Raw genomic sequence first — 16,864 nt, 5'->3', positions numbered from 1 at the left:
CCGTTGAATGTCAAGGGGAGGTGGTTAGACTCTCTCTTGTTGGAGATGGTCATTGCCTGGCACTTATCTGGCACGAATGTTACTTGCCACTTATCAGCCCAAGCCTGGATGTTGTCCAGGTCTTGCTGCATGCGGGCTCAGACTGCTTCATTATTTGAGGGGTTGCGAATGGAACTGAACACTGTGCAGTCATCAGCGAACATCCCCATTTCTGACCTTATGATGGAGGGAAGGTCATTGATGAAGCAGCTGAAGATGGTTGGGCCTAGGACACTGCCCACCGTCAATTCAATTTCAGGGTTTAGCAAAGCTGGATCCCAGCTACAAAAGCATCAGAAGAATCTACCCAACAAATGTAATATATAAAGTATGAGGTGCGAGTTGGCTATGATAGATTGGGGAACTTTACTAAAAGGGATAACAGTGGATAGGCAATGGCTAATATTTAAAGAAAGTGTACAGGAATAACAATTATTCATTCCTGTCTGGCACAAAAATAAAACAGGAAAGGTGGCTCAATCGTGGCTTACAAAAGAAATTAGGGATAGTATTAGATCCAAAGAGGGGACATATAAAATTGCCAGAAAAAGCAGAAAGCCTGAGGATTGGGAGCAGTTCAGAATTCAGCAAAGGAGAACAAAGAGATTGATTAAGAGGGGAAAAATAGAGTACGAGAGTAAACTAGCAGGGAACATAAAAACTGACTGTAAAGGCTTCTATAAATATGTCAAGAGAAAAAGATTAGTGAAGACAAATTACAGCCAGAAATGGGGGAATTTATAATGGGGAACGAAGAAATGGCAGAACAATTAAACACATACTTGTCTGTTTAAGTATGTGTTTAATTGTTCTCCCTCTCACTATACCCTTGGCTCCCTAACAGAAATGTTAGGGAGCCAAGGGTATAGTGAGAGGGAGGAACTGAAGGAAACCAGTATTAGTAATAAAAAGTGCTATGGAAATTAATGGGGCTAAAGGCTGACAAATCCTCAGGGCCTAATAATCTACATCCCAGAGTACTAAAGGAAGTGGTCCTGGAAATAGTGGATGCATTGGTGATCATCTTCCAAAATTCTATAGACTCGAACAGTTCCTGCAGATTGGAGGGTGGGAAATGTAACCCCACTATTTAAAAAAGGAAGAGAAAAAACAGGGAATTACAGACCAGTTAGCCTAACATCAGTAGTGGGGAAAATGCTAGAGTCTATTATAAAAGATGTGATAACAGAACACTTGGAAGGCATTAACGGGATTGGACAATGGGTTTATGAATCATGCTCAACAAATCTACTGCAGTTTTTTTTGAGGAGGTAACTAGTAGAATAGATAGGGGAGAACCAGTGGATGTGGTGTATTTAGATTTTCAGAAGGCTTTTGATAAGGTCCCACACAAGATGTTAGCGTGCAAAATTAAAGCACATGGGATTGGGGACAATATACTGGCATGGATCGAGAATTGGTTGACAGACAGGAAACAGAGAGTAGGAATAAACGGGTCTTTTTCCAGGTGGCAGGCAGTGACTAGTGCGGTACCGCAGGGATCAGTGCTTGGGCCCCAGCTATTCACAATACATATCAATGATTTGGATGAGGAAACGGAATGTAACATTTCCAAGTTTGCAGACGACACAAAGCTGGGGTGGAATGTGAGCTGTGAGGAGGATGCAAAGAGGCTCCAATGTGATTTAGACAAGTTGGGTGAGTGGGCAAGAACATGGCAGATGCAGTATAACGTGGATAAATGTGAGGTTATCCACTTTGGTTGTAAAAACACAAAGGCAGATTATTATCTGAATGGTGACAGATTGGGAAAAGGGGAGGTGCAACGAGACCTGGGTGTCCTTGTACACCAGTCGCTGAAAGCGAGCATTCAGGTGCAGCAAGCAGTTAGGAAGGCGAATGGTATGTTGGCCTTCATTGCAAGAGGATGTGAGTACAGGAGCAGGGATATCTTACTGCAGTTATACAGGGCCTTGGTGAGACCACACCTGGAGTACTGTATGCAGTTTTGATCTCCTTATCTGAGGAAGGATGTCCTTGCCATGGAGGGAGTGCAACGAAGGTTTACCAGACTGATTCCTGGGATGGCAGGACTGACGTATGAGGAGAGATTGGGTCAACTAAGCCTATATTCACTAGAGTTTAGAAGAATGAGAGGTGATCTCATCAAAACGTATAAAATTCTAACAGGACTAGACAGACTAGATGCAGGGAGGATGTTCCTGATGGCTGGGGAGTCCAGAACCAGGCGTCACAGTCTAAGGATTCGGGGTATGCCATTTAGAACTGAGATGAGGAGAAATTTCTTCGCTCAGAGGGTGGTGAACCTGTGGAATTCTCTACCACAAAAGGCAGTGGAGGCCAAGTCAATAGATGTATTCAAGAAGGAGATAGATATATTTCTTAATGCTAATGGGATCAAAGGGTATGGGGAAAAAGCGGGAACAGGGTACTGAGTTAGACGATCAGCCATGATCATTTTGAATGGCGGAGCAGGCTAGAAGTGTCGAATGGCCTATTCTTGCTCCTATTTTCTATGTTTCACAATATTGCATTCAAGGATACCATAACTTGGACCTCAAGAATCCCAACCCATCCATAACTGGCATTTATATCACCTCAGCTAAGTGGAAGAATTTAATGAAGTGTTTGATTAATCCAAGTAAAATGTACATTTCAGAAATTGGAACTTAAAAGATGAAGTGTTTTAAAAATAGCAATCTAGACTTGCAGTGATACCTAATATAATCTACAGTATTAGTTGGTGTATCAGGCAAACCAAGTACAGGAGAATGAGTTGTAATGACATAACTAATGCACAGTAGCTCTACAGATCTAAAATACGAACATACCCATAGCAATTATGTACTACAAAGTCAATCTGTTTATGGTGTAAACTACGTTTAAATGTTGAGAATTTATCTGGTCAGAAAAAATCTCAGATCACAAAGTACACACGAGCGCGATTATTCAGTCCTCTGGTTCCACAGAAACTTACAATCCTCCCATTACAGCATCTGCCTGTCTATTGATTGATTCCAGAGTTTTTGCCTTCATTACCCTACCCAGAAGACCATTTGAAGTATGAATCATTGTCTGTAAAGTGCTCCCTGACATTAGTCCTGACATTGCCTTTTACTAGTTTGTACATATGTGCCCTTGTCCTGCACTTGTGGTTTAACTTGAAATAGTGCTCAAGATTCATCTTTTCTATTCCACTTAGTATCTATATACATCTCTAGAAGGCCTCCTCTCATTGGACCTTCAGCCTTGAAAGAAGGCAAAAGTTTTTTAACCCTTCCTTATAATTCAGTCCAGTGACAGTAAGGATCAGCCTTGCAGTCCTTCACTGCACTGCTTCCAGGGTTTGGATGTTTTCCTTGTGCCTCAGTGACCAGTATGGAGCATAGTATTCAAGGTGCAGCCTTATAAGCAGTGTAGATGGAAGCATAATCTATTAATATCGCTCTGTAATTTTAAGAGAATGGGCAAAACTGTGACAAATGGATTTCAATGAAGGCAAGTGTGAGGTCATCCATTTTGGACCTAAAAAGGATAGATCAGAGTACTTTCTAAATGGTGAAAAGCTCAAAACAGTGGAGGTCCAAAGAGACTTGGGGTACATGTACATAGATCATTGAAATGTCATGAACAGGTACAGAAAATAATCAAAAAGGCTAATGGACTGCAGGCCTTTATATCTAGAGGACTAGAATACAAGGGGGTAGAAGTTATGCTGCAGCTAAACAAAGCCACGGTTAGTCCACACCTGGAGTACTGTGTTCAGTTCTGGGCACCGCACCTTAGGAAGGATATGTTGGCCTTGGAGGGAGTGCTGCGTAGATTTACTAGAATGATACCTGGACTCCACAAACTAAGGTTGTATTCCCTGGAATTTAGAATATTAAGGAGTGATTTGATCGAAGTTTTCAAGATACTAAGGGGAAATAATAGGGTAGATAGAGAGAAACTATTTCCGCTGGTTGGGGAGTCTAGGACTACGGGACTTAGCCTAGAAATTAGAGCCAGGACTTTCAGGAGTGAAGTGGTGGGACTCAGATTGAGATCTCCTGCTGCTTAGGTTCTGATCTTAGTGTTGTGTGTGTGTGTGTGTGTGTGTGTGTGTGTGTGTGTGTGTGTGTGTGTGTGTGGGGGGGGGGGGGGGGGGAGGGGGGGAAAGAAAGCGAGAAATAAGGTGAGCAAAGGAGCTGGAAGATAGGGTTACGAGAAAAATAATTGGCGGAGCCTTCCTTGCATTGGTGGCACTCATCTCTTATGAGTGAGTACAAAGTAACACTGGCAGTAGCCTAAAACAGGATGCTTTTCCTCTTGGCCACAGCTAATGCATAACCCATAGGCAGGGAGACAGGCAAAAGTAGCTTGCACAGGATATAATAAATGTGAGATAGAGCTCAGTTAGCTCGATCTCCCGAGAACTAAGCTTTAATGTAAAATTGGCATAATAGTCAGCATTTCCAGAAGATGGAAAAAAAACTGAAAGAAAAAATAATTAAAGATTGACCATAATTAACAATGGATAGGTTAACAGCATAATTATCACCATTACAACTTGTATTTACATTAATTAGATTTTGTTTAAATTTACTAAGCTGTACAAATCACTGTCCAAAGTAACCATGATGTGGAGATGCCGGTGATGGACTGGGGTGTACAAATGTAAGGAATCTTACAACACCAGGTTATAGTCCAACAGTTTTATTTGAAAATCACAAGCTTTCTCCTTCGTCAGGTGAGTGTCGACACTCACCTGACGAAGGAGAAAGCCTCCGAAAGCTTGTGATTTTCAAATAAAACTGTTGGACTATAACCTGGTGTTGTAAGATTCCTTACATTTGTCCTAAGTAAGACATTCACAAATTATTAGAACACCCACACATACCAGTAAGGAGTCTGATTTGCATTTTGCCCAACTCCTTCAGATCAGGAGATTCCTTTCAAAGCCAATGCTAAATACCCTGTACAAAAAAATTTATTGTGCTGGACCGCGACTATTGTTGCGCTATCTCAATGACAATCAAACATCATAAAACTAGAAAAGCCATGAGTGGTGAATAGCTATGCAGAGAAACAAGGCTATACACAAGGACACTAGCAATCAATACAACCTGGAGGTGTGAAATTCCAAATGACAAGTACAGCTCACTCTATTAGCAACAACAGGTCTTATTGTCTTATTTAAATACTTGCACTAATTACCTACTAACTGTAACTCTAATATCCTTCATTCTTTATATCTGCTCTAACCTCCCACTGTTAATGTGGTTTTGGGGCAGCCCAGCCCATCAAATTTCCAGTGACCAACCACAAAGTGCTAGAAAATGGATTTATGTCAAGTTGCTTCACTCAGCTGCTTTCCAAGCTTATCCACATGCAAGTGCTTCTCCTCGGGGAGGGAAAATTGAACCCCGGGGAGGGAAAAATCACATCCCTCTTGTATATTTGCAAGCAGCAATGATAGACATCTAGGAACAGGACTCCATTCCATTCCTCAGCCAGACTTCAGAGTAGTAATGGAATATTTACAAAACAACAAAATGAGTTTACATGCAAAGATAATATCTAGCACTATATATAATGCAAGCATGTGTTATTAATGAACAATGACACAAGATCTTACAAATATTTTGGTTTAACATTATAGACAATAACAATGACAGATACTTTGAACTGATTACTAGTCAGAGATCTAACCACAGTGATCCAGAGTGATCCATCAATAAACACAAGAGCAAACTAAAACTTTTAGAACAGTCCCCTGAAATTAGACTGCTGTTTTCTAATTGCTCTCGGATTAGTTATAATTTGACATGGGCTTTTATTTTGCATTCGCTCAGGTTTTTGTGCTGGCAGCATCTGCTGACACCAACTGTCAGTGCACTTCCTGCTCATGGTGCAGGGTGATGTTCACACAAGAGAATTCCTTGTCCAGTAATACACAGAATAATGGATACCAGGAATCAATTACAACAAGGGTAATCTCAAAGGGATTCAAATTATATCGTAACAAAAAAAAAGGTTAAAGGATGCGGCATTCACAATCATAGCTACAAAATAAGATTACAGCTTTAAAAATCACTCTGATCTATCCATTGTTCTTTATAACACATAATGTGAAGTCCATAGAGGTTGTTTTTAGTTTTTTCTTTCAAACTAGAGTGTCCCATGACAGAAAGAGATACAATGTTTAATACAGTGCCTTTCAGCAAACTCTGGCTATCTAAATTTTCTCACAACTTTTGCAACTTGGAAGAAATTGCAAGAAAAGTTAGACAGCCGGATTAATTCAGTGTCTGTTTTATATGCAGCAAGTTTGTTTCTCTGCAGACACCGGTCAGTGCACTCTGTAGTGTGGCTGCGATTTGACTTGCATACAGAAGGAACGGTGGTGACCCAATTCCTGAAATTTTAATAGTGTTTCAATCAACAGTTCATTACTGAGAATTAAGACAGTTGGTATACAATTGTTTAATGTAACATTTTAATCTTTTGTTTAAATCTTGCAATTATGTGACCCAGTAGTCTCTTCCAGGATACAATATATCGCGAATCACCATCACACACTCAAACATGACAACATTACCTGGCATCTCCTTTACCGAGGTTGGCATTGGCCGGTTTCAGAATGGTCTGATTGCCCTCAACATCTATAACGCACTTCGTGTTCAAATCAATCTCTAAAAAGAAGAAAAATGGTACATCATTTACCAGAACAAATACAGGAGGGGAAAAAACTCATGTCACCCCATTATATTCATTTTTTTTGGTTGGGGGGGGGGGGGGGGGAAGATGTTGGATCTTTTGTTATGTACCTATATCAGAAGGCATGTCGTAATGCAGCTAAATATTTTATATATGTGTAAAAGTAAACATTTTCAGCACGTATATAAACAAATATGATTACAATTATTTCTTTACTGCACATGGCTTTGCCCCATTCTACCTTAATGATCTCCTCCACCCTTATGTCCTCACATGCACTCTCCGTTCCTCTCATAGCAGGCTACTCCTTGTCCCCCTGCTCTATTATTGACTGCTTATTATTCAGCCATGATGTTTCTGGCCACTGCAACTCCCTGCCTAGTTTCCTCCAGCTACCTCCTTGATTTCAAAAATCTCAACAACCTTTACTTAAACCAAGCATCCGGCCCTCACCCTCACATTTTTTGCTTTCTCCCTTCCTGCTTGGCATCTTTTTGTTTCCCTCCTATTTGTAGAGCACTTTGGAGATCTTCCTACACAAAAAGCTCTATAGCAATGCAAGCTGTTACTATTAAAAAGTAATATTCAGCAACACCCCCGGTGCATGGCCAAGTTTATTCAGTGAGCAGTGAACCATACAGACGAAGATCTCAAGTGTGATCCCTAATCTTTGCCGTTAGCTGCTCTCAGCCAGGGCGGGGATAGGGGTGCGTACAATTGGCTTCTGTGACGTTAGGCTAAGGAGCGTTAAATCAACCCAAGTTCCCACTCCTGAACACTATCTCGTGACTCTTGCTGGAGGTGCACATTTGTACACTCCAAATGAGGACAGGATCAGGTAGCGCTGCGCTGTTCCCCCTCCACCGTTCTGTGGCCCAATTCTCTGCCAACACTCACCATCTAGGCTTGCATATGAACAATGACTACTTAGTCCAGGTAACAGAGACTCAGGTGCCCATGAAACCATTTCCTAGCAGGAATCCATGCCTTCAGGGAAGAACAAGTTCCGCACCCATGAGGACGGCCTCAACCGGGATCTTGGGTTCATGTCACGCTACACATAACCCCACCAGCGAAAAAAAGTTATCTGTTTTTAACACAACGGGTCATTCTCTGTCTTTCTCTTCCTTTCGGATGTTTCTCTCCCTCTCTCTCTCTGTTTTGTGTTCTGGCCGTTTGTGTATTCGGTGGTCCTATAGGTAACATCACTCTGTCTGAACACTTTGATTGCCTTGACAACGGGCAGTTGGAAAGATTATCTGTAATCACCAGGTATTGTTCTCTGAATATAAATGCGGTAACCTTCCATGGAATCCCACACTCGCTCACCTGACTAAGGAGAAAGCCTCCAAAAGCTTGTGATTTTCAAATAAAACAGTTGGACTATAACCTGGTGTTGTAAGATTCCTTACATTTGTCAACCCCAGTCCATCACCGGCACCTCCACTTCAGGGAAGAAGGTTAGAAGGGGGAAATGGACAAAAGAAAAGTTATTGAGCAACTGGTAAAAAAAAGTTCAGCTTGCTGTAACAGATGTACAGCCAATTGTTACCAGAGGTGGGCAGGCTCTAATTCTGTTGCTGATAACCTGGACTTTCTTTCCGAAATGCATCTTCCTTCAAGACTTCCCCATGAGAAAAAGGGAAGACACCTTGCTCCACCTTCGTGTCTCACCTAGGCTTTCCCAATGCCAAGCACTACACGCCAGGTGAGAGATAGTTAAGTGAACCGTCTTGTCATGCTCGAGTCACTCCAGTTCTTCATCCTACAAATTCATGAGTACAGACTATCCTTTTGACTTTCCCTTCCTGTGGGGAAGTGGCTGGCCTCCATTCTTTGCCTACCTTAGACATGTCAACATTGGAAATATTCAACAGGGGAAATCCTGAGCACAAAACCACATCTACCACTCTGTGATGTATCCTGGTGCCACTTTATATAATACTGTAGAAATCTATAATCCACTGTTTTTAATAATTAAATGTTAGTCAGCTGTTAAAATGATCCAAATTCGTAGCCGGGTGTCTCTTGCACATCCGCGTACAAGACGCTCTGCGCATTTTGTAACCAAATAATAATCAGGGAGTACAAGCTCGCTGTTAGATTTATGTTATTAGAAATTATTTGAAAAGAAAAAGGATATGAGGAAAAGGAAAGAGAAACAAAATTAGAGTAGAGATCCAGTTGAAGAACAAGCGGAGGTGCAACAGGCCAAATGACCTACTTTTGTGCTATTATTTTTATGATTCTCTCTAGCCCAGGGTGCTGATATCAACTGTAGCATCCCAACTGAGGTCAATGCACTCACCATAAGCCAGGAATCTAACCTAGAGCAACAAGTTTCTGACAAGTTAAAAAAATGACATTTGATAAACAGAATTATATTAACCCAATCCCCCAATAATGTTTAAATAACGGAGGACCAAATACCCTGTTCCAGCTGGTTTTGCTTACTTCCACAGAATATCTTGGTCAGCTGGAGTAACAGACTTGAAATGGAATCTATAAACGCTGGTCATTCATTACTTGGGGAAGAGAGTCAGGCTGCGGGTGGGCATCAATGTTCAAGTGTAATCTGCTAGATTTGCCTACATGCAAAATAGTGGGTTGAGTGCAACAAGGCATTAGCTGGTTGAGAATTGATCATTATTAATAATTTGATAAAAATGTCCATGGCTGTGGAGGTTTACAGATACAGCATGCAAGTTTGCCTGCATTTCATTGGTCATCACAGCCTAAGCCAATTCACAACTTTTAATACAGAGGGAGCACAAGAGAGGGGGAAGAGATTGAATCCACGTGTCTAAATGCTGGATTTTTATGTTTGCACAGGGGAGGTGGCTGGCAAAACAAAAAGGTCAGGGCCTGGAAAAAATGTCCATTTAACATCTATGGAATGCATTGAGTAAACTGAAATGGTATTCTACTAGTTTCTCCTTCTACTGGAGGGAGTGCCATTTGCTTAGCACACTCAAAGCCTACACTGAAAGGCACACAGCAGTAAATATTAAACAAACCTTCAAATTTTCCCAATGAAGTGAATATTCCAATAGATAATGAGCAACATACCCACAGAGAGTTTTCCATTCCTGGGGAATAAAATCTATAAACATACAACCTCAGGTCATACAGAAAGAGAAACTCATACAAAAATACACCTTACAGTAAATCTGGCTGCATCTAAAATCTACAGCATCGGAGGGAGTGCGAGTTCTTTCTGGATGGACGAGCTGGGATGGACAGAGTGGCCTTCCTCATCCATATCCACCTTGTAATCTGCCTCTAGACAATAGAGAATGCCAGCTGGGTACTTTGATGTTAATGGAAACTCCGCTCCCTAGCCACCGACTCCATCCCTCTCCCTGGCGACTGACTGAGGCTGAACCGGACCGTTCGCAACCTTGCCGTCCTATTTGACCGAGATGAGCTTCCGACCACATAACCGCTCCATCACCAAGACCGCCTATTTCCTCCTCCATAACATCACCCGTCTCTGCCCCTGCCTCAGCTCATTTGCTGCTGAACCCCTCATCCATGCCTTGGCTACCTCTAGACTCGACTATTCCAATGCTAGCCTGACTGGCCTCCCATCTTCAATCTTCCATAAACTCGAGCTCATCTAAAACTCTGCTGCTTGTATCCACCAAGTCCTGTTCTCCCAGCGCCCCTGTGCTCGCTGACATACATTGGCTTCCGGTCCAGGAACGCTGCAATTTTAAAATTCTCAACTTTGTTTTCAAATCCCTCCATGGCCTCACCCCAATCTCTGTAGCCTCCTCCAGCCTTACAACCCTCCGAGATCGCTGCACTCCTCCAATTCTGGCCTCTTGCGCATCCCTGATTTTAATCGCTCCATTGGCAGCCATGCCTTCAGCTGCCTACGCCCTAAGCTCTGGAATTCCTTCCCTAAACCTCTCCGCCTTTCTACCTCTCTCTCTCCTCCTTTAAGACACTCCTTAAAACCTACCTCTTCGACCAAGTTTTTGGTCACTTGTCTTAATACCTCCTTCGGTGGCTCGGTGTCAAATTTTGTTTGATAATGCTCCTGTGAAGCACCTTGGACATTTTATTACAAGGTGCTATATAAATGACGGGCAACTGCTTTGCTTAGGTGGAAGGTTTAATAAGATGAACATCTTAACCCTTAACTAACTTTAGCTGTTTTAATACAGTTCTTTTAATTAATATTCCAAGAGGGCAGGCGTTCATGAGATGGCTCCTGGAGTCATGCCGTTAAATCAGCTTTTAGTAGCCTGGAAGCAGACTCATAGATCTAATTTTACCACCTAGATGCCAACTAAGAATTTAAAAAAGAGTGTAAGAGCAGCTTACCTTACAGTTTGCATGTGCCAGAAGGCATCAATTCCTTGCTAAGGATATGGCAGGATTTTCGACTGGGAAGAAAGCATCCAATCCTGTGCTCATTAAATGTCGATTGTAAACAATTTTACAACACCAAGTTATAGTCCAGCAATTTTATTTTAAATTCACAAGCTTTCGGAGGCTTCCTCCTTCGTCAGGTGAACGATGTGAAAATGAAATCCTCGAGGATTTCATTTTCACATCGTTCACCTGACGAAGGAGGAAGCCTCCGAAAGCTTGTGAATTTAAAATAAAATTGCTGGACTATAACTTGGTGTTGTAAAATTGTTTACAATTGTCAACCCCAGCCCATCACCGGCATCTCCACATCATTAAATGTCCACACATGCTTTCAACAGGGATTGTTCGATAGTAATCAAGTCACCAGCCCTGGCTGATTATCCCTTTTCCAACCCAGGAGCATAGAAGCCAATTATAGCACCCAGCTGAGATCAACTAATTGAGCTAAGACCAGGAATTGAACCTAGGATCTTCTACTCCATATGGCTTAGCTGCTCACTGCAGAAACTTGCTGAGCCATTTCAAATCAATTTGCTGCAAAACTGAGCCCCCAATTAAAAAGAAATACATACATGCATTTGAAAAAAATCCTGTAAAACAAGTCTGCCAAAATACTCTGGGATGAGTACTGTGCCTGGCTAAGGCTCTCTCAGAACAGACAAATTTGTAAATTGGCTGTATTGGAACAAAAGGAAACACTTCAAATATTTCACAAAGTATTTCACATTAAATGTACATTTGCAAGCAGGGCTAATGTCTCCAGCTGAAGTTTTACAACTGAAAGTAAAGAATCACAGGCCCAGATGGCATACGTCCCAGAATATGGAGGTCAGGGAGGAGATAACAGACACTAAACATAATTTTCCAAACATCTTTGAAAAGTTAAATTGCCAAAGAACTAGAAGGTTGAAAATCCTACACCCCATTCAAAAGGGGGAACAGGATAAGCCTTGAAATTACAAGCCAGTTCATCATACTCCGATTCTGATTGAACTTTTAAGAGTCAAGATTAATTTAGTTAACACTTAGAAAGAGATGATAATTAAAGAAAGTCAGCATGGATTTGTCAAGGACAACTTGTCCTTGACTAATTTAGTTGAATATTTTGAGGCAATCAGAGTACAGGAACAGAATGAGAGCCGAGTCCATAACTTTAAAAGTGGGAATACAAGTAGAAAAAAATTGGAATTCTTGGTTTTATATATAAGCACCGAATACAAAAGCAAGGATGTGATGTTGAATTTGTACAAGACATCGGTTAGGCCACAGCTTGAATATTGTGTGCAGTCCTGAGCACCCTACTACTTTAGAACCATTGGAATGATACCAGGAACAAGAGGTTACTGTTATGAATGGTATGAGGAAACAAAATAAATTAAAGGGGGAGGGAATGGGATAAAAGCAACATTCAATGTTTCACGTGGTAACACGTTCAAGTTGCACCAAACTGGCCTCCGCTCTTTTGGATTGCATTCCTAGTGTCAATATGTGAACTGTCCCAGCTTGTACTGAAGAACTGATAATAAACTTTACTGCTTGCACTGTTATTAAACAAGGACGGAAGTTCTCACAACAGGACTCAAAAGAAAGGTATACAAATTACAGTACTACGTAACAGAAAATCACTGCCTGCCTCCCCCTTCCCTCATTTAAAAAAAAGATTTGGCTCCTCGTTTCTTCCTCCCCACTCCACCATGTATAGGCAGGCAACTACCCCCTCCGCCCCACACCCACTCCTGCCATTGTTCAACATGGAACGAGTGCATAAGGACACAATTTAACTCCGCCTACCAGCTTTCCCTTTCGTGAAATGGTGGTAGCTCGCTAATGCTCATTTTTCAACTCCGGTCTGAACTCAACCAAGACTGAGAAAACCATAACCATAAATCCTACTTTTCTGGTACAACAATGCCCTATAGCACTTAAATCACCCAAACCCCCCGAGCCCAAAGGCAGCACTGATGACAGGCCAAATATCTGACTCCCTTTAGTTGCGATGATAAACTTGGCATGGCTTTTATTTGTTGTCCCTTTTAATATTTTGGTATTAGAGCCTCTGGAGTTCAATATTAGGACCGGCTTGATATTTCAAACAGTGAGAAGGGGTGAAGGGAGAATAGTGGGAATGAAGGAAGAAGGCTAACTGTTGTAGCAGCAAAGACATCTACTGGAGTTAGTAGAGGAGAATTTGATAAACTGTCCAATTATAAAAATCAGCTTGGGCACCAAATATGCACTATTAACAGTTATGAAATATTTGAGAACATTGATCTCTCCTGAATTAAACAAAACAATTAATAAAAATCTAGTGCCCTTTAAAACTAGGAGAGCGCAATTTTTAACTGCTGGATGATTACTCTAATTTCACTATGGGTAGACTTAGTAAAAATGAATATTGTAACTACAATTACATAATCTTCATGAAAGTAGAGGCAGCATGTTGGCACAGCAGTACCAGCTTGTGAAAGTCAAATGTTAACTTAGTTCATTTGGTAGCATTCTTGACTGGGAGTCAGAAGGTTGTGGGTTCAAGCCCTACTCCAGAACCTGAGGACATAATCTGGGCTGACACTTCAGTGCAGTAATGAGGCAGTACAGCATTGATGGAGATGGCATGTTTCAGATGAGATTAAACTGATGCCTATCTACCTATTGAGGTGGATGTAAACGATACCATAACACTTTCCTTGCAAAGAATTCTTCCAGTTTCCTGACCAATGTTTCTCCCTCAACTGCCGCCACCACCAAAATAGATTAAATGACTATTTATCTCATTGTCGTTTGTGTACCTCGCTGTGCACAAATAAGCAACCTACAAAAACAGTGACTGCATTTCAAAAAGGTAATTCATTGGCTATTAAGTGCTTTTAAGATACCTACATATAACATGGAATATACTTTTACAACTTGATGATTGAATTACTGTTTATTTGTAAATACAAAGCACAAAAACATTAATTGATCTGTATAATATGTGCAATACATACTAAATATTCAACAAGAATTTGATCAGGTGGTACATTACATTACGCAGATTATTGCAAGTAAGCTAATGGTTAGTCACTTGGTTCTCAGTAAAAAGAAAATGACGTGTTTTAAAGGTTAAAAAAAATCTCCATGCAAGCACTAACAATGTAAAGCAGTCCCACAGGAAAGGGAGGGAAATCTGGAAGCCAAGTCAAATCGTGCCCTCTCTGCACCTCCTGTATGCACAAGTGGCATAGGCCTGGGTAGAAGTTGCCTGACCTCTCATATCAGAGAATGGGGGAGAGGAGGGAGAAGGGGAAAGAGGACATGAGAATCAAATAGGAGCAAAAATTTCTCAAATATATTATGTATATCAAATATAAAAACAGAACACATGTGGTTGCTCCACCAGTTATTTGTTTCTACCATTATGGAATTTGAACAATGGATATTTCATTTCACCCCTACACATCACCAAAAATCAACTGCAAGCACCCAAATATATAACTTTCCACAATTTCATTCCAAGGAGCGAGGGAGAGAGGAGTGCTGGGTAACAGCAGAATCAGCAAGGTCAAAATATGTATTCCTTGTTTTCGCTTTTATCCATTTAATATTTAATGAAACCCAAGACGCGAAAAAGCACATGCACACAAGCATGATGATTTTAAACAGTAGAATCCTGGGTATCAATTGGTGTAATTTTGGACAAATTTTCTCAAAATTAAATTCTCCTCCCTCTTCCCCAATAACACAGTAAAGATATTGTGTATGTGTTTAGATGAGAAATTAGATTGTTGTGCTACAAGTAAAAAGGAGAGAGAGAAAAGGGAAGAGAAAGAGAAGATAAACCATACCCACAGCATCTCCTGCCAAAAGAAAGATAACATTACTTGACAGAGTTAAATGAATCACATTAACAATTCAGGTCATTTAGGAATCACAAAATAGATTTGGATGAAGCAAGCCATTTGGCTCAATTAAGCTCATCCTTCCAGAATATCCACCATTTTCCCATTACCACATCTAACTGTTACTTAATAGCATCCAGCATCCTTAACAATTCTTCCCAGAAACCTACCCTGTTGGAGAAGCTACATTAAGTGAGATTCTGTTGAAAGTCCATCTTGTACTGAGGACTCAATTTTGTGATTAAAAGATAGTGTCTGAAGAAATCTGCTGAACCAGGCAGTACCTGGAGCATGTCCAGGTCAGTTCAGACCCTCAAGGCCCCTTAGTGGTTGGTACAAGTAGGAGTCAAAGATAACTGTTTGTTCTTGGTGTGGCTCTAACCTTCTGGTGGATAAATCTATCTGTCATAATTGCTTTTACCCTTTCCCGTAAATGAACACAGGCAGGCAGCTTATGAGTGAAAGCGGCGGATCTCAACCGTAGAGACAGCAAGTCTCAAACGCTAAGCTAACAGAAGTTAATATAATCTAAGGGTAAAGATCATGGAAGGTAGATGGTGTAATAGCCTGGAGATGAGAAAATAATAACCAGGCCACTGTAACAAGGAGGCAGGGATAGGATAGCGAGGGTTAGCCATCCTGTTACTGAGCTCAGCAAATGTAATGGGAGGGTTTCCGCAGCCTTCACAACATTGCACGTGTTGTCTGGGATAATTTCCTCTAATAAGTGAAAGACCCCGCGCCTAGAACTCATTCCTGGCATGAAACAGATCCCACAGCACTATTCAAAGAGCAGGAAAGTTCTCCTGGTGTCCTGGCCAAAATCTTTCCCTTAACCAACATCACTAAAATAGATTATCTGGTCATCAATCATTTTCAAGCTATTTGTGAGACCTTGCCATGCGCAAACTAGCTGCCGCATTTCCCTACATTACAACTGTGACTACACTTCAAAAATACTTAATTGGTTGTAAAGCGATTTGGGACGTCCTGAGCTCATGAAGAGCACTATATAAATGCAAGTTCTTTCTTTTTTTGGATGCAATTACTAAGCCAAGGAGTAGGAAATTTGTAAATGAAGGGAGTTTAGAGCTCCTACAGATGACAGGCATTTGGGCAATATCACAGTCAACTTTTGTCAACAAAAGATGCTGACTTGGTGTTCGACACTGAAAACAACCCACTATTTGTTTGCAAACTCTCTTATTCTGCCTGCATCTGCTGGCAGCAATTCTTTGGAGTCATACCACGCTGAGAAGACCCTGCAAAAGTGCTATGATACATAGGTTCCACAGGCATAAAATCATCCTCAATAGTAGTTTGCGATGCAGACTTGGATGACATTTTGGGATGTACAATTATTTGTACTGATATAAAATTAAGTTCTTATGGAATAGGTCAACAATACCAATGTCAATGCAACAAATCAAGATTCATATTATACTGTATCGTACTATTAGCAGGGACCATCAGAAAAACTTTTTTAAAAAATGAGTCAGTTATCGACTCCAAGTTGATCTCTAGCATTTCTAACAATCCCCATTCCTGCTATTTACTGATCATCCCTCACATAAAGAGATACTCCCTGGCACCAGTCCTTCTTCGAACTGTCTGCAACAGGGTACTCACAATCTGGAACTGGATTCCAAAATGGGCTTTACATGGTTATGAACTGAGCCAAATAGGCCAGAAAGGTCCTAAATTCAATCCTTGGACTGTGCTGTGTAGGCTAATCCCTAATACGAACATACGGCAGGAAAAGACCAGCTGGTCCATCAAGTCTGCCCCACACCACGATGGCCAGGCCATCATGGCTAAACACTTCTTCCATTCTCCGATTTCCCACTCTCACAGCCATGTAATCTCCTGAAAGAGGCAAAAAA

The 16,864-nt window shown here is 41.1% G+C and overlaps 1 protein-coding gene across 1 annotated transcript in view; it reads right to left on the bottom strand.

Annotated features, from left to right (window-relative positions):
- The window catches only part of LOC137324366 (kinesin-like protein KIF13B), a 167,728-nt gene that overhangs the window by 140,249 nt on the left and 10,615 nt on the right, over positions 1-16,864 (bottom strand). Inside the window, exon 2 of the mRNA XM_067988580.1 lies at positions 6,602-6,695. Within this exon, the coding sequence (XP_067844681.1) occupies positions 6,602-6,695 (94 nt within the window). The remainder of the gene's footprint in view (positions 1-6,601; positions 6,696-16,864) is intronic.

Source organism: Heptranchias perlo, chromosome 8 (genome assembly GCF_035084215.1).
Source record: "Heptranchias perlo isolate sHepPer1 chromosome 8, sHepPer1.hap1, whole genome shotgun sequence".
Lineage (NCBI taxonomy): Eukaryota > Metazoa > Chordata > Chondrichthyes > Hexanchiformes > Hexanchidae > Heptranchias > Heptranchias perlo.
The sequence above is the reverse complement of the archived record's forward strand: the minus strand, read 5'-3'. Positions and strand labels throughout refer to the sequence as shown.